The 17,694-nt window shown below is 52.2% G+C and overlaps 2 protein-coding genes across 8 annotated transcripts in view; one reads left to right on the top strand and one right to left on the bottom strand.

Moving 5' to 3' along the window:
- Window positions 1–3,141: 3,141 nt before the first annotated feature.
- ZNF408 (zinc finger protein 408) lies at window positions 3,142–8,444 on the bottom strand. The gene is made up of 3 exons (XM_075152225.1): window positions 8,191–8,444; window positions 7,829–8,112; window positions 3,142–7,380 (listed from the first exon to the last, which is right to left on the bottom strand). The coding sequence occupies exons 1-3, from the start codon at window positions 8,427–8,429 to the stop codon at window positions 5,471–5,473; spliced, it is 2,433 nt and encodes an 810-aa protein (XP_075008326.1). The 5' UTR covers window positions 8,430–8,444; the 3' UTR covers window positions 3,142–5,470.
- Window positions 8,445–8,528: 84 nt separating this feature from the next.
- Window positions 8,529–17,694, top strand: part of ARHGAP1 (Rho GTPase activating protein 1) — a 31,103-nt gene continuing 21,937 nt past the window's right edge. For 3 of the 7 annotated variants that reach the window (XR_012673959.1, XR_012673958.1, XR_012673957.1), the window contains exons 1-2: window positions 13,126–13,880; window positions 14,673–14,765. Coding sequence is in view for 4 of the 7 variants with exons in the window: in XM_075152219.1 (XP_075008320.1) it covers window positions 13,742–13,880; window positions 14,673–14,765 (232 nt within the window). In the remaining 3 variants the exon portion in view is untranslated. Of the gene's footprint in view, window positions 8,595–13,121; window positions 13,881–14,672; window positions 14,766–17,694 lie in introns of those variants that run through there. The other 4 variants (XM_075152220.1, XM_075152221.1, XM_075152219.1 and 1 more) reach the window with 3 other exon arrangements.

Raw genomic sequence — 17,694 nt, 5'->3', positions numbered from 1 at the left:
TGCGCGGCAGATACATCTGTAATGTTTATCTCCATAGAAGGAGTGCAAATATTAGCATTAGGGTGGCTGAGGAATGACTCTGTGGCCACTGGTACAAAGAGCAGTTGCAGAGGCTCCCTCCCTCATCTAAGAGTATCCCCTGTTGTCACCCACACCCCCCCCTGGATTTTGGAGAGACGCCTTTAGGAATGGCTGGGATGCCCTGGGTGGAGATGAGCTGGGTGGAGGAGCAGGATTAGGCACAAGCCTAGAAACACCCCGTGTTACTTAGCAGGGGGAAGCAGCGTTTAGGAGGAGCGCGCAGGGAGGGACAGGAAGGAGGCGTCAGGGCACAAAGAGGTTTTGGAAGGATGGTGAAATCACAGCCGCTGCCGTCCCACGCCGCAGCCACCACACCACCACCGCTCCTGGAAGCGGGAGGAGGTGGAATCAGCCCCACATTTGTGTAAGCCCTGCTGGCGAGTGGAGGTCCTTGCTCAGCTGTTGGGGGAGAAGAGGGTAGCAGCAAGGACAGTTTCTTTACTCTCTCTATGATTAATTTGGTTTTGGTCTCACATTGCAGGTGGGACAAGTGACCTCAGGGCTGCTTTCACCAGGCGTAACTGTGCAATTCCATATGGTTGTGAACGCAGGGAAGAAATACCACGGCAAGAAGACTGCCGCCCACCCCCCAGCTGTAGCGATGAGAGAGACAGATGCTGCTGTGTTTTACGGAGGTTTAATGCACCTGTGCAAGTGTTCATTCTGGATCCCAATAAGAAAGGCACCCAGACTCTGTAACGTATTGATTAAAATACCATTTGTTGGGGATAACATTAGAAGGGAAAATGGGATAGCATTAGATAATCTTGCAGCAGTTCAGCTGCTGGGAACACCAAGAAGCACAGCACCAGCCCATGCCACGCTGCACAGATAGTGTCTGTGCTGAAGTTCACCAGCGTCATGGTCTTCAGGGTTCTTATAGGATTTTCTCGGAAGTAAACAACTCTGTCATTTCTGCTATCAATCAAAAGGATGTTCACATAAAAATATGCTGCTTGGCTCTACGCTAAAGACAAGGACACGGTGGTGGCATCATCACCAGGTGCCAAACCGAAGCAGCCCGCAGGCTCCCCAGTCAGGTTTAGCCAGCTAAGTTTATCCTGCGGCCAAGTGGTATGTGCAGCACTGGCCTGCACCTTCTCACGTCAGCTTGTTACGTGGCTCACCGGAGTATTTCACTTCATAAGAGCTTCCAGGATTCTCAGTCACTTTTTTCCTTCATTCCTGCTTCTCTCTGTGTCTCTTTTTTATAATAACCAGGCGGCCTTTACACTGCAGCTTAAGTCAACATTGTTATATTTACACATAGGTTTTTACCATCTTCTTGTCTTTCCTTTAAAGGAAAGCTGTTAGCATCTTTCATGGTATCGTGCATTATATAGGGTTAACTTTAAGCAACACTAGAATACGGCAGTTAAGCTTGGTTATCAGGCAGGTATGAATATCCTCTAATACTTAGCTATGCCATCTTCCTTTAACGTTACTTCTGTTCCGGTTCCTACATTCATTCTGTTGCTTAAGCACTTGTTTAAAAAAACCTTACTGAAACCAACCATTCTGTCACTACATCTGGCTGCTTTTTTTTCCAGTTGCTGTTCTTCTTTCCCTCCGTGAAACAGGACAAACCCATCTACCAGGGCCATTAGGTTGTTAACTGTAACTGCTGAAACCTTTTATCTCAAGATTACTCAAGGTTACATCCATCACTTAAGTTTCAACTATTTCTTTACATTGGTTTTGCTTTATAATTGGAGGTTTTCATGACATCCTGGGACATTTTCCAGCCCTTCCTGGTATCTTACAACAACGTTAGTAATTAAAGATGATGGCTCTTCACATTATAGCCTTTTCTCGTTCTGTAATGTGCTTCTAGGGCTCCTCTCTGTTTCTCCCATTCTCGTGGTTAGCCTCTGCAGCAGGACAGCGTGCAGCAGCTATCGCCTCTCCGGGGGCTTTGACTTCCACCCCTGGAACATTTAACTCTTCCATCTGTTCACCGTTCCTTGTGAAGCGAGGTGAAGCAACTTTTTATCATTTCATTTTCTTTCCGCCTTCACCCACCCCATGAGTGATGGATGCTATTTTCTTTCTTAGGGTAGGAGAGTTATCCTTCATACCTTTACCCTCCCAGATTTATGGCTTTCAACACAGCTGGGAGTTTTGATCTCTTTCCCTCTATGACTTGACTCTTCTTTTTAAGTGAAGAAAGCCTTTGGCAATCGTTTATTTCCTATGTAACTATTTTTCCAACTTCCAGGGAGCAGAGTATAGAGGGTTTGGCCTTGGCCTATTTTTTTGGGCCTTTGTCTGCTCTGTGACGGATACGGTTTGCTGGTTCAATAGTTGGGGCATTTCTGAATATTTTCCTGAAGTGAGTTATACAGTTTGATCACCGATTGTAACACTTCGGGTGCAATCACACAGGATGAATCCCCCATCCCCTCACACAGGGGTTCCCCTGTCCCTGCGGATGGAGGAGCCGCCGAGCGGGGAGGACTTCAGGACGCAGAGAATCGTCCCCTTCCTCCCAGCTTGCTGCCGCCGTTTCATTCAAACGAACACCTTGGTCAGGTTTAAGCCAGTTTACAAGTTGGCCGAGGGCTGAACCCTGGCCATGGTGTGAGGTTTAAGTGTTACGCTTAACTTTACGTGCATGCCTGATACCTGGTGAGGCCCTGCCAGCATGAAGGACCCCAACCATCCCGCAGACCTGTGCCCTTGTCACCCCGTGGCTTTGCAGCAGCACCCCGAACCCCTGGTGAAGCCCTGCCAGCATGGTGGAGCCCCACCAGCCTGGAGACCTGTGTGCTTGCTGCCTGAAGGTGTAAGGGTCACAGGTGGACAAGATCTCCAGCCAGCTGGGTGATCCACGTCTGCTGCCCCGAAGCGTCATGATTATCGGCATCGCGATGCAGCATATGTGTGACTGTTCCCCACGCCAGCGTTAAGGACCAGGCAGGCACCCATCTTTTTCCTCGCTATCCTTCTTCCAATAAGGTGTTTCTCACCAGGATCCCACCAACTACATCAAATGTAAGGCACTGGTGCAAATGTTTGTTCTGGATCCCAGTAAGAAAGACACTCAGAGCCCATAATGTATTAATTAAAATACCATTTATTGGACATAACACAAGAAAGGGCATAGCATTAGATAATCCTACACCCCTTCAGGTGCCGCAAACACCAAGTTGTACAGCATCGGACAGATACCTAATCAGGCCATGGCATGCTGCACCGATCCCATCCACGTTGAGGTTCACCAGCATCGTGGTCTTCAGGGCTTTTACAGGATTTTCTTAGGAGTAAACAACTTTATTCATCATTTTCCTGCCAAGCAAAAGGTTGTTCACATAAGAACGTGCTGCTTCTAAGATAAAGACAAAGACGCGGTGGTGGCATCATCACCAGGTGCCCAGTGGGAGCCACCTATGGCCTCCTCAGTCGGGATTAGCCAGCTAAGTTTATCCTGCAGCCAAGTGATACGTGCAGCACAGCGCAGACCTGCCCTTACCTACTCAGATCAACTGTTAGGTGAATAATGTTTCTGTGCCGACCTCCTAATTCAAAATCGCTCCTCCGTTTTCTCTCCTATTATCTCAGAATAAAGAAGGCAGTTACAGATCAGCAGATTAAGCAATAGGGGCCTGGATTCTCCCCTTCCCTTCCCCCAGTTGCTCCCCCTTCTCTCCCGGTTGCGCTGTGACAGAGGGCACGTGCTTCAAACACAGCGGACGAGCCCAGCTCCAGCTGTGTCAATATTTGAAAACTGCAAAAGTTAGGATAGGCACCGAAGGGGGAGCAGGAGGAAGCGCTGTGGCTTCAAATACAAGCCCCCCTCATACGCCTCTGCTCCCACTGGGCTGTCTCCAAGCACTCAGGGCAAAGACTGAGCTCATCTGCCCCCCTGACTTCAGAGAAAACAGCTGAAAATAAGGACACCCAAAAGTTTATCAGCTGAATTCACCTTCCGTCCTCACTTCACATCTGACTCTAGCACCTTGACTGCGAACCGGTCGTCAAAGTTTATGGAAAAAGTTGAATGTAGAAACTACAAAGAGCAGCTTTGCAGATTGTCACATTACTGCGTTCACAGCACCCCAAAAGGGAACTGTGCTACTGATGATTCCCCGGTGACACTATACCCTCCTCTTCTGCAGTGGGCGTAAAAAGCCCGGAGAATTTATGCCCCTAAACAAAACTTTTTTGCGGAAATGCAGATGTTGGAGAGGGGGAAGATGGAGACCAAGAACAGCTAAATCTGAGGATGCAGCAAATGAAAGCAGTGTTTGTATAACACGTGAGAAGTGAGTGCAGGGTGGGCAAGTCTGGAAGACCTTTGTTAGGGCTGGTATTGTTGGTCTTTTCCTATAAGGCCACGCTCACATGGCATTGGGAACTGTGCACTTCCTTCCTGAAACGGGACCAATTCCCTTCTGCGTGCCTCAGTTGGCAAATGAGGACTCAAGATGGAACAGTGGGAATATTGGGGTGTAGCTGTGGTGGTGCTGTCTTTTAGCTTTTTGCTGCAGGAGCAGGAAAGAAGTGGAAGAGAGGAAGCAATGTGAGAAAAAGAACAAGGGAAACAGATTAATGAACCCAACTTGAACGTGGAGGGGAAAGGCAAAATCTTCTGAGCGTACTGAGATGAACTGTTGGACCCGTACCCGGAGAGGTGAGGAGCCTCTCAGCTGGGGACAGTGAAAATTGCACTGTACAATGCTATTCGCACGGTGAGACACGAAGCTGTCCTTTCATTTCCTCAGACGGACCATCCAGTCACCGTAAGGCCAGGAAGCCGACGGCAAGCAAAACGGTGGAGAAGGAACATAGCCCTAGCTCCAAGGCAGGACTTTGCTTCTGCTAATCATGAAAAACGCTCCTCAAAAAGCCCATAACAGAGACACCTTGTAAACACTCGGGAAGCTGCTTCCCAGCAATGTCTGGCATCAGCATCACCTTTAAATGATCACAAGTGCTGCTGAGCTCCCGGAGTAAAAGCTCAGGAAAGTGCTTGAATAGCAACAATTAATTAGAGAAAGAAAAACTTGAAAGGAAGGCGTTCAAAGCCGCTGCTTTGAGACTTTTCCTGCCTTCCCCGCTGTCACCCACTGACAGCGTAACAGAGGCAGAGCAGAAGCGCTGCTCGTTAACGCTGTGGGTGTCTTCCCTAAAGAAGCTATTCCCATCAACAGCCAATGCCTTCCCTGCGCCAGGCCTAGATGTGGCACGTGGAGGCTCATAGCTCCAAGGGGCAGGCTACCGAAAAGACCCAGGTCTACACAGGCCGTCACCTCCAAGACTGCTAATTCTGCCGGGGGCTGAGCCACACGGCCTTGTTGCCACAGAGAGACAAGAGAGCTAGGTTTTTTGTTGGTTTTTTACCCCATTTTAATAAGTACAAAAGATCAGGCAGGGCAGGCTGGGATAGTCAGGTCCCAGTCTCGACCTCCACCACTTCTGCCACTGCTCCGAAGGCCACCCCCTCCTGGATGATGACCACGTCACTTGGTGAGCCCTCGTCCTGCACTATAATGCATTTGTCCTCGTGCTCGGAGATGGCGATTTCAATGATGTCCTTTGCTGACGGCAAATGCCCAGCGGGCCTCCCGTGTGCCCCAGAATCTGGGGGGCTGCCTCGAGACTGGTAAGTAGCAACGCAGCGACCGCTGGCTGTGATCAGCAGCTCGGCCTCATTTGCTGGCCCTGGCACCTCCACCATGAGCAAGGTGGGCTCTGCCGCAACCTCCTCCTGGTGGCCCTTCCTCTGAGGCCTTTTCCTTGCTGCCTGGGGTAGGTCCACAGCAAGCGAGGCCACTGCAGTGGTGAGTTCCTCAGGGTCCTTTTCCGCCCTGTGGGTGAGCGCATGGCGCGCAAGGCTCTGGGGAAGGGTGTAGCCCATGCCACAGAGCTCGCATTTGTAGGGCTTGTCAGCCAGGTGGGATTTCTGGTGGCGCCGCAGCTTCGTGGCCAGGGTGTAGGACTTGCCGCACTGCTCGCAGCGGAAAGGGCGCTCGCCCGTGTGCAAGCGCTCGTGGGCACGCAGCGTGTGGGGGTCCCGCAGCGCCTTGCCGCACACGGTGCACAGGTGAGCCTCGCCCGTGTGGGAGATGAGATGGCGCCGCAGCTCCGGCAGCTTGGGGAAGGCGTCGCCGCAGAAGCGGCACTTGTAGGGCTTCTCGCCCGTGTGCAGCCGGAGGTGCTCGCGCAGGTTGCTCTGCTGTCGGAAGTCCTTGCCGCAGTAGGGACAGGCGTAAGGACGCTCCCCCGTGTGCAGGCGCATGTGGTTGCGCAAGGAGCCGGGGTTGGCCAGGTGACGGCCACATATGGCACACTGGCATCCCTTGGGACCAGCTGGGCCAGTCCCAGTGGCCAGGTGGATCTTCTTGTGAATGCGGAGAGAGGGCCGGCGTGCAAAGGCCTTGCCACACTGCTCGCAGGAGAAGGGGCGCTGGCCGGTGTGCAGGACCTGGTGCTCCTGCAAGTCTCGCTTGGTGCGGTAAGCCTTGTCGCACTGGGTGCACTGGAAAGGCCGCACACCCCGGTGGGCCAACACATGGGCCTTGAAGCTCTCCTCTGAACTATAGCTCTTGCCACACTCCGTGCACAGGAAGGGCTTGTGGCCAGCGTGGACAAAGCGGTGCTTCTTGAGGTGGCAGAGCTGCAGAAAGGCTTTACCACACTCCCCGCAGCGGTACCTGCGCTTAATCATCTCCTTCTGGGACAGAGCTTTCGGTGGGGGGCTTGGGCTGCCAGAATGACCCTCCACCAGCTCTGTATACTCCTCCTGCCCTTCAGGGCCCTCCAGTGGGCCCTTTTCCCCATGCTCTGGGGATGCCAGTCTGGAGTCTTTGGAAGCTTTGCTCTCTTTCTCACAAGTCTCTCGACTCTCTCCTTCAGAAGGACTGGGCTGCTGGGATTCCTGCCCAGCCGTCCTGCCACTACAGTCCTGCAGGCACTTCTGGAGCTGGCTGGCCAGAGCATGCACCTTGCATGGCTTGCCAACCAAGCCAGCACCGAGTTGAACCCTGCTTGAGGGCGACAACAGATCCAGGTCTCCTGGACATGCCTCTTTATGCCCCATCTCCACTTTTTCTGCTGCAGATCCGGGATCCACACCCTCATCCAATTCTTCCTTGCACCTGCACCTAATGGTTGAGATGGTCTTGAGGTGCTGATTCTCAGTCCTCAGCACCTTGGCTTGCCATGGCTCATGTTCGGAAGTTGTGCTTTCCTCTTCTTGCAGCCTGTGGAAATGTTTGGCGGTCGGCCTGCTCACCTCAGCGGGGACATCGAGGACTGTGGTTTCATCAGCTACCACCTTGGAGACATCGGGATCCCCTGCACAAACACAAAAGCATGGCGGGTGAATTAACGCTGGCTGTTGTTGTATGACACGACTGCTGCTGGATCAGAGGAACATGAACCTCGGAGACAGAGATGCTCTGCTACCCAGTAATCCTGGGGCTCTGGCATGAAAACCATTACTTTTACGACTTTTTCTTTTAAGCTGGGGAAGACGGGGGGAATCTCAGTTCTCTCACCACAGACAGTACCCGTACAGCATTTCTAGTGTTTCACAGGCAGTATTTCTAGGAGCTACCATCACGACTGGCATAAAACAGCTCCCTTCTCCGCTGGCAGCTCTTAAAAGCGACGCGAGGTCAGGACGGCAACCGGGGATGCCGGGGACGGCTGAAGGCGCCGGGCCGCCAGCACCCGAGACCCGGGAAGGTCAGGCCGCTCGCTTCACCCGGGCTGGGACGCGCGTCCCCGGCACGGCACCTACCTGCCAGGGGCTCCGCCGCCGTCCCGCCGGGGGAGGCCCCGTCCCCCTGCACCGCCTCCGCGATGGCCGCCGGCCGCCCCCTCGGCCCGGCCTCCCGCGGCGCCGCTATCCCCTCGCCTCCGTCCGGCCGCCGCTCCTCCGCCGCGGCCCCGGCGGCCTCCTCGGGCCAGTAGAGCAGCTCCGCGCCCGCCGCGATGGGCCGCCGCGCCCGCAGCTGCAGCCGGCCGCCCGCCCAGCCCAGCGCCACGTTGGCCTCCGCCTCCTTCGGGCTCCGCTGCACCAGGCTGCAAGGCACGGCCACAGCGTCGGCCGCGGGCACGGCCGCCCGCCCGCCCGCCCTCCCCGCCGCCCCCGGTACTCACCTCCTCCACCCCGGCCCCGCCGCCTCCTCCCGGGCCCCGCCGGGCGGCCCCAGGAGCGCCCCGGCCGGCAGGGCCCGGCCCACGCACCACACGCCCGTGCCCCGCGCCCGGGACAGCGACGGCCCCAGCGCCAGCCCGGGCGGCAGGCTCCGCAGCGCCGGGCAGGCGGCGCCGGGCGGCTCCTCGGGACCCGGCCCGCCGCCGCCCGCGGGGGCCAGGCCGGGGCCGGGGCCCTCCATGCTGGCGGAACGGTGCGAGGGGGGCGGCGGGCGCGCCCGGACGGCGTCCGGCGGCGGAGCGGGGCGGGGCGGTGTTCCCCCGGCGACGGGCCGCGCTTCCGGCGGGCGGCGGATGCCGGCGGGGGGTTGACAGGCGGGCGGGCCGGGCGGCGGCGGCGACGGCAGGTACCGGCGGCGGGCGGGGCGTGGTGCCCGGGGAGCGCAGCCGGGCCCTTCGTGCAGCAGCGGCGGCAGCGGGGCCCGGGGCGGGTCGCGGGGGCACGGCGGCCTATCCTGGCGCTGCCGCGGCGGGGCGGGGAAGGGGCCCAGCGGCGGGGCTGAGACTGAGCGGGCGGGCCGGGGCTGGTCCCGGAGTCCCGACCCCCCTGCCCGGGCTCGGGGGACGCCGGGCTTGGCCCGTGCGAGGAGGCGGCTATTTCTGCGCGAAACGCCGAGCCCGGGTCCTCCCTGCCGCCCCGCGGGAGGCTGCGGGGCGCGGCGGGAAGAGCCCCTCCGGTAAAGCGCCGCGGGCACCGGCGGGCGTTGCGGTGCCGGCACCTGGGCGGGGAGAAGAAGGGCTCGGAGGCCGCGGAGTTTTAGTCACTTCTGTGGTGTTGGCGGACTGCTGGGGGGGGCGCGGGACCGGGCCGGGCTCTAGCCCTTGCCGCTGGCTTGTCCCGTCCCCGGCGGCGGGCACTGGCCGGTGGCTGCAGAAAACGGTGTAGGGGCGGGGGGGTAAGTTGCCTTCCCTTTTGGTGCCTAGCAGCAGGGGCTGTTAAATGTCCCTCCGTTCTGCAGTGGGCACGTACCGTGGGGACGTGGGGTTTTAACAGTGTAAACAGCAAATCTCTGAGTCTCTTATTCGAATCTTGAAGTGGGCTCTGGGTTGTCACAGGAGCTCGGCCTAAAGGGAATGGGAGAGAATCAGGCGTGTGGTGGAGAGGAGGAGGAGGAGGAGAGGTGCAGCTCCTCTAGGGCTGCGTGTGCCCCCGTTTCCTCACATGCTCCGCGTGTGACGGTCCTGCACGGCTCTGGTAGCAGCCTCTGTACTTTGTGCCAGAGCTCCGAGAGAGGAAGCTGAGCTCCGCGCTTTTGCTCTCAGATCCTGCAGAGAGCCACTAAGAGGAGGTTGATTGCTAGCTGGGACGGATTTCCAGCGGGCACGGAGGTGGCCTTCAGCAAAGGGTTTGAGATGACTGGGGAAGGAAGGCTGCTCATTTAAAAAGCTGTTACAATAATGAAGGGCCAGAGTTTCCCCAAGCAATAGCGTGTCTGTCCTGAGTTAGTTGGTCACGGTGCGCCAGACGAAGCTGGTCTGGCTCTTGACCCTTCCATTCCTTCAGGGTAGTGATGGGGTAGTGGTGCTCTCGGAGGTATCATCAGTCTTGATGTGAGGGAAGACTTGGGCTGGACTTTCTCAGCGAGTCCTGGGGCTCATTCACAGAGTGAATGGTCTGCTGCTGAGTCACTGCTTTCTTTTTTTGCAACGTGCTTGATGTTAAGACTGTGGCAAAGTGCAGGGACTTGATTGATGTGTACAGAAAAACAGACACTTGTGCAAACAAAACGAAACTGGGAGGAGGTGCAGATGGCAGCAAAGTCAGACAAATAATACACTCACCCCAGAACTGGGACTCCTTTGAGTCTGAGCGTTGCTTGTTAATCGGGCAGGGAAGAAGAGGCCACTTGGCTTTTGTAATTCTTTATTGTGCATAAATACAGGTCCAGGGTGTGGCAATACATGGTGGACATATTTTGATGTGTAGATTTACTTCTGAATTAATAGTACATCTGGAAGAAAAACAGGAAAAGGAAACTGCCACGTAGGTGCAGCTTAGAAGTAAATGATGGAAAAGTAGTGAAACTGGAATTGCAGAAAAAAATAGTCTGCGTGAACAGCAGCTACCAAGACTTCATAGATACAAGTGAACTGTCTTCCCTGGGTGGAATCTTGTATAAAGAGTCTCCAGCTCAAAATTTGAGTGAAAATTGTATTTTAAAGGACTGAGGTTTATCCCCTTCAGCAGAACATGCTGTTCTACAGCACGTATCTCTGTTATCAAGAAAGTAAATTTTTATTAGACAGCAAATGTTCCGGTCAACCAGTGTAGGTGCAGAAAACATACTTAAATGCTTGGAAAAATGGAAACAGTTGGCTCTTTAGACCTGGCAGTAAGTAAATGCTTCTGATGTCAAGAGTGATTCTTTAGTTTTTAAATGTTTGACTAGGCTTTTTACTTTTTAAATCTAGATACGTCATTTTTCTTACCTTATGATTGGCTATACAGAGTGTATCACTTGCATCTTGTCGTGACATTTATCTAAAACAAGTGGGGTTCTTAAATTGTGTGATGTCTGGTGAAATACTGTTTTTTGACAACCATTTCACCCTTATACAGTGTGGACTTTCTGTTCAGTGACAGGCCCTGCTTATGGATCATTTTTGAGTACACGAGGAAAAATCTCATGCAGCTGCACTGTCAGGAAGTACAATGTATGTCCTTATACTAAGATCCCCAAGTAGTTTCTTACGTCCTAATTCCAGGTCTCTCCTTCTCAGTGCCTGCTAGTTCCCAGGCATTTAGAGGATTATATTTCTGTAAGCTGTTCTAGGGTTACCTGATGTGAGACCCTGTGCTTTTGTCTTTTGCGCTGTTGGGAAAGGGCTGGGGAAAATTCTACAAAAGCCTTCTAGAGCTCTGTGGGAGCTCCAGACTGGTTCACAAGGACCTGAAATCTAAGAGGTCTTCTGCTCTGGATCCTCCTTCCATTAACATTTCTGCCATGGACCACTAACCTAGAGCCAAGGAACGGAGCTGCCTGCCTGGCTGTGAAAAGCACGTGGAGGTATCTGGGGAGTCTGGTCTGCCTTTCCAAGGGATGAGGAAGATTTGGGCAAGAGTGCTATCCACTGGGCTCTTTTTCCAGTGGGGAACTGTAAGGATCCTACTAACAACTTCCTTCTTCCACATGGTGCCACCCTCGGATTAATTTTATGCCTAAGGGGAAATCCCCCAGTGCTGTCTAATAACCAGCTCTTCTGCCTCTGATCAAGCGCTGCAAGTTGACGGTGAAGCGAAGTCGTGATCTGCGTAGGGACAAGTGAGGACGCTTGGTGTCTTGCTGGCCCTAGGGCAGTACCGTCACTGCTCTGTGGGAAGATTTGGATTTGGTCCCTAAGCGCTTCAGGACCTCGCTTTGGGGACACTGTTGCTACTGGGCATCCCCAAGAACCTCACATGAAAGGCATCTCAGTGGATGGCAGCAGTTGAACGTAGGTCCTCTGTCCCCACCGGGGCCAGAAAGTCCCTGGGAACTGGGAATGCTGAGGGGCTGCCCTGGGGGGCTGTGGATGCTTCCTCAGCGTGGGGTGCTGGGTTGTGGGGCTGCTGAGCTGCGGTGAGGAATGCTTTAAACACAATGGCGTTACCATAGAAATCGGATCAGCTGCTAGGGGTGGGGAGTCCTTGTCCCTTGGCTCCGCCGCTGCGTGGTTCCAGCATGAGCTCACGGTGCAAGGGAACCTGATTTCTTGCTCCTCGTCTCTTTGAGATCAGAGGAGGTCAGACAGCTCTCGCAGCCCTCACCGGAGGGCAGGGAGTAATTTTGCTTGGGTCTCTGCTTGGCTGCCGTGGTCAGACCCTGTGTGTTTGTTGTGCTGCCTTGGTGATCCGCTGCCCATATATGTCTTGCTCTTTCATATTTCAGGAAACTTATTTCATTTGCTTAGCAATAGCTCGCAGCCCTTCGGGAACCCCAGAGAGGTGAAAACTGGTTGTAAACTGGAGTAGTGGATAAGAGAGGACAAGAAGTAATAAGCGTGGAGTGATCCAGGGGGAGGGGACAAACACTGAATATCCAATTTCCTGTACTCTCAAAATGCATCCCCAAGCTTGGTCACGAGGGTTGCCCCAAGCATGGACGTGGTGCCTTCCGATGCACAGTCTCTCACAGTTTTTGTCCTCTGTGCTCGCATCCAAGTAACTGTTTCATTGTCCTCTCTGGATAAATATACACATTCAAGCTCTAGGGACGGGAGATGGAAAACATCGTTGCCCCCCCTCCGTTCTGCTAAAGGAAATAACTTTACCGTGAATATAATCTTTCCACACAAAGGTGTTGTGCCTCCTCAGATCATCTTTGAACCCTTTGCTCTCCTCGTAATGCAAAACAAGCACAAGCCTGTCTGAGAAACAGCATTACAGAGTCTTGCTGGTGCAAGGTGTCATTTTGTTTTGCTACAGTTCCTCTTGGCTTGCTGCCTGTTGTCCGTGTGGTCTGCGTGAACAATCCAAATCTACATACTTGTCCTTTCCGGTGTTTTCTTGCTTATTTCCAAGATGTTGGCATTAGAGGATAACAGCCGTTTCCTAGAGAGTCATCCCTAAGAACTGGTACCCTTAGGAGGTGCTGTGCTAGCTCAGTCCTGGGTTTGACGTACCTTCTGCTCCAGGCGAGAGTGAGAAATGTTTGCAAGCAACAGCAAACGCACTGAGCTGTCTGTTTCTTGGACCCTCTTAATTCCTTGGTCTCTTGAGTATTATGGCATGCTTGGTGAAAAATACTCATTCTAGCAATATGGCTTTAAGTTAAAGAGGTGATTCCTTGCTGCTTGCTGTCGTGTAGGAGAAAGGATTTGCTGGGTGATGCTGAAAGGAGATGAAGGTTGTGTGTGTATTGTTCTCCCTGTCTTACTAGCTTAGCCTACAAAATCCTGTTTTAAGAAGCTGTTCGCTTCTGTGTTCAGATCCCAGCACACTGAAGCACCCACTTCAGTAGTGTTGAGAGCTCTGGCCCTCCCTTATGGGGATAAGGGGGGTGATTCCTGGGAAAGCTTCCAGCACTGGGCCAACTGTGGAAACAGCTGGGCTTTGTGCCAGCCCTTCGGAGGGAGGGGGAGCTCAGAGCTGGTACAGTGAGTGTATCAGGCAGGGGCTGGTGTAGCCTGTCGCCTTCCTCAATATCTTGCTGCTGCTCCAGTTTCAGGGGAGAAACTACTCTAGACAGAGCTGTGGTCAAGCAGAGACTCGCTGAGAGGGTTGGTACAGGCTCCTGACGGCCTTTCGATAGCAGTTGGCACGAAAGAATCTGACATATGTCTGACATATGTCGGTGCTCCTGGCTTGGAGGAGGAGGAGGAGTTCCTGCCTGTGTTAAGGGGGAGGGGAAGTATGATCTCTGGATAAGTAAAGATAAGGGAGGATTTGAGGAAAATCAGTGAGAAGAGGAAGAGCCTCTATGGAGAGGTAAATTTGTGATCTCTGTCTCTCACATAGCCATCTCTGCAGTCCTCATTCTAGACGCTGCAAAATAAACTGCGATATTTGGGGACCATGGCTACGGACCCGCTCTCGGAGCTCCAGGATGACCTGAACTTGGATGATACCAACCAGTCCCTCAGCCAGCTCAAACTGGCCTCCCTAGATGATAAGAGCTGGCCAGCAGATGAAGCCCCTGCTTTTCCCAAATCAGGTAAGTGGGGTCTGGGTTTGTTTGGGGTCTGGATTTTGGCCAAAAAGGAATTGTTTGTCCTGCAGCATTGTGGTCATATCTATGTATACAGAGAGCCCCAGCTCCATTCGAAAGTTTTATAGACAGATTAATCTTGCACCACACCCAAGTGAATTAGCCCTGCCATTGAACAGGACTAAAAAGCTCAGAGCCAGCTGATGTAAATATACTCTTCTCAGTCCTGTGGCTGGCTGCACTTTGGCACTGACAGTACAGACATGCTGTAAGTCCTTGAGTGTCCTCTATTATGGTCTCTTGCAGGATAGTTCGGCCTTCCTGAGTGGAAGGAAGGGTCTTGAACTTCCATGTGGGAGGTGGGGCTGAAGATCTGAGTTGTTGCTCTGAAATCCTGTGCTATGGACTGCTGCCCAAAGAGGTCAGGGAAATTAGCTCAAGGGCATTTAGGATGGCCATCCATCAAGGGACGATGTTAAGATCCTCCTGCTCTAAAAAGCCATGATGGTGCCCTTGGCCTTGGGTTTTGATCTGTGTGAATGTTTGTGACACATCTGAACAGTCGTTTTTGCGAGGGACATGTATGGACCTCATAGGATTGACAGGTCTCTTCTGAAGTCATTGTTGCTCTTGCCCACACAGAATTTCAAAGGTGGGTTTCTGAGGTGGATGGGTGCATACATTAGTCCCTCCCATGTTGAAGAGCCATTTTTTCTCATCCCTCTATCTCTATTGTACCCCTCGCCAAGGTGCTCCAGATCCCTTCTTCTAATTGCTTGTTCCTTGTGTTTTGTGCAGAGGACTCCAAAGGCTCCCCTGAGCCCATCACTCACCTGCGGTGGGATGATCCCTACTATGATATTGCCAGGCACCACATTGTGGAAGTAGCAGGTAGTGCTCTTTCTGTTTTCCCCTTTGACGTCTTTGCAGCTGGGCTGAGGAAGGGTCTTTCTAATGGGGTTGTGGGGGCATCTGCTATGTGCCAGGCCCAAGTGGCAATGACAGCTGGCATCGTAAAAAGAAGGAGCATCAAACTTCTTGAATGTTTGCAATATGTGTGATTTTCCGTTGACCTCGGTTAAACTTGCATTTCTTCTTGGCTTTTACTGTCTTGATTATATTATTAGCAGAACTTGGTTGCTTTTGCTGAATTGTTTTAGATGTGGCCCCTGACTATATCCTGAGCACAAGATGTGCTTTTTGCATGATAATGCCACAGAAATTACCTAGTTACGCAGTACAGCTGCAAGGTCCTCCGTTGACTGAGTAGTAGGTCTGGCAGCTCTTTTATATCTGAATGGCCAGAGCTTGCCATCCTGTCCAGAAACAGCATTTACAGAAATCTGAAATAGGGGGAATAGGCCCAAGGAAAGACCTGATCATTCAGGGTCACAAGCGTTCGGATTTTCTCTGTGTGGTTGTCTTATCCGTATTATTTTAATTACACTAACCCTTGGCTATTTACTGATGGAACCTCCAAAAGAAAGAGTTTTGGGGGTAGTTTTTAGGTTGCTGTGGTAAGTCTGAGGGAAGGGTAATCCCAGTTTGTCTTGTGTTCCTTGTTTTAAAAAAAAAAAGCGCCTCTTCAACCTGTTATGACTTGATTCACACTTCCTCCTTGATTATCTGTAGCCACCTCCTACCCCTCCTATTGCCATTTCTCTGTGCCTTGGTCCCTGCCCCACATGTGAATTTGCAGCGAAGCAGGGGCACAAGCTGGAGTCCTCCTGATTCAGGGTTGTTCTGCAGCAGGGTTTGACTACAGAGGGAAGATTCTCAGGCACTTACCTTGGTAAGAGTTGTCCTGACATCATTCTTTTTTTGGGCTGTCTTCTAGAATAAGCTTTCTTTCTCCTAACCTCTCACGTTAAATCTTTTGGGGAACAAAACGGTAATGGCAAACTCAAAACTTTGTTGTCCTTTGTCTCCCGTGTGCCTCTGGCTGCTCAGGTTGACAGGCCAGGTGTTCAGCATTTGGGCCATTATGTCTTGTAGATTTGCCACAAGTGCTTTCATTTGCAAATGTGTCACTAACCTCCTTTTGCATGGGGCTGGAGTTTCAGGACTGGGGTTTATAGAGGTCTGCCTCTGGTCTCCCTACTGCTGAAACTGGGAAGGGACGGGTGTGTGGACTCCACCATTTCAGTGATAGTAGCTAGAATATTTGACAGAGGTAACTGGTGTTTCTGGACTCTGGGAGCTGGTGAGTTAAATGATACTGTTGTTCACTTCAGACAAAGCTTCAGACAAAGTGCTTAGCAGAGAGTTTAGATCAGAGACATTGATAAGACTGGAATGTCAGCCCAAACCGAGGATATACTTTGTGTGCTGCCTCCTGACGTAAGCGCCAGTCTTTCTGCGGGATTTCTGTTCCGAGGTAACATGATTATTTTTTTCCCAAGCTCTCTGAATAGAGTATCACTCCAGTGGAGGTGTGTCTCAGTGGCTGTTGGAATGCAGTCATTTAACACGTTGTCTAGGATAGCAAATGAAGAATTATCTAACTTCCTGAAAGGATTTCAGGGTGGTATGGTGGCTGACTGGGACGTGTGCCTGCATTCTGAAAGAGGTCTCTTCCCCTTCATGGTTTAAACTTGTGTTTCTAGTGAGCTCTCTGTCCCTGACGTGTCTCTGTATGGTGCAGAAGCAGCTCAGAGAAGCTTCTGTTGTTGGCTGCTCCTGGCTAATTTTCACCAGTAGCTGGTTTATCTGAAAGGCTGTGATGGTCCTACACACAGAACGTGGTGCAATGCCTTTCTTGGCGTTGGAAGAGCTAGTAGCACAGCTCCAGATAGTGGATTTGCTGCCCCGTAGTTTTGAGACTTGCTGGTGTCTCATCTCCTGGAAGCAGGATTTATGAAGTTGATCAAAGAGTCCTGAGAGTAATCCGGCCTCTGGGGTGAAGCTGTTCAGTTTTCTTGGTCAATAATTAATAATGTTAACTGTTTGGAGAATGAGACAGGGTAATGTTCTCTGGGCTGTTGTCGGAGGCAAACAATCTGGGAAAATCTAGAAAAATCCTATTAGAAGTAGCCTGGAGAACCAAAATCTTACTGGAGGATTAATACAAAACTGTTTGGATCTGGCTCTCCTGACAAGTTGTGCTTGTCAGCACCTTCAGGTGCGATGAACGCTCACCACGCTGAGCCTGAAACAAAATAGCTCCACCCCGGTTCTCTTGTAAATATTAGCAAATGGCAGCAGATCGAGGGTAGTTTTATCCATTACGCTGATTTATGAGCTTTCTCTTCCATGTCCTTCCCTGTTCTGCACTTCAGAGCAGAAAGCATATGGCTAACTCTGTTCCTGCCTTCCCTGAAATATATTCTGGGATGATGATGCTATTTTGAGACAAAAGCAGAAGGCTGGTTCCCATCCTCGGGCTGAACTCCACGATCCCAGGGTTATCCTGTGTGGTCGGAAAAATAATTGCTTCTTGTGGGATGGATGCATGGTGTTAATAACTTATTAAAAGCCCAGTTTTGATGACAAAAAGTTAGCGCACTCATTTTCTAGCCGACCTTAATTTCCGATTCAGTTTGGGGCACACTGGATTTGAATATCCTGGTTATCTGGCCTTAAGAGGGAAAATGATACTGAAAAACATTTTGCAGAATTTGCTAGAAAAATAAGGGGGTTGGGTTTGTTTTTCACTTAAAAATAGTGCAGCAGTTTCATGGAAACTCCTTTGTGCCCTGTGCTCCTGTCTCTTCTGGGGACTGGGATCTTCCTGGAAGAGGCTGTCCATGGGGAAGGAGCAGGCATGTCATTGCTGTCCCGTGCGGTGGTGTGTGACGGGAAGATGGCAGCAGAAGGCATC

The sequence above is a fragment of the Calonectris borealis genome, chromosome 5, assembly GCF_964195595.1.
Source record: "Calonectris borealis chromosome 5, bCalBor7.hap1.2, whole genome shotgun sequence".
NCBI lineage: Eukaryota > Metazoa > Chordata > Aves > Procellariiformes > Procellariidae > Calonectris > Calonectris borealis.
This window is presented reverse-complemented; position numbering and strand designations above follow the sequence as displayed.

Bases quoted from the DNA above. Each gene is read 5' to 3' on its own strand.
- ZNF408 (XM_075152225.1), bottom strand. From the start codon at position 8,429: ATGGAGGGCCCCGGCCCCGGCCTGGCCCCCGCGGGCGGCGGCGGGCCG. The intron at 8,113-8,190 runs GTGAGTACCGGG...CGTGCCTTGCAG, and splicing joins GCGGGGCCGGGGTGGAGGAG to CCTGGTGCAGCGGAGCCCGA. The intron at 7,381-7,828 runs GTAGGTGCCGTG...GTGTTTGTGCAG, and splicing joins GGCGGCGGAGCCCCTGGCAG to GGGATCCCGATGTCTCCAAG.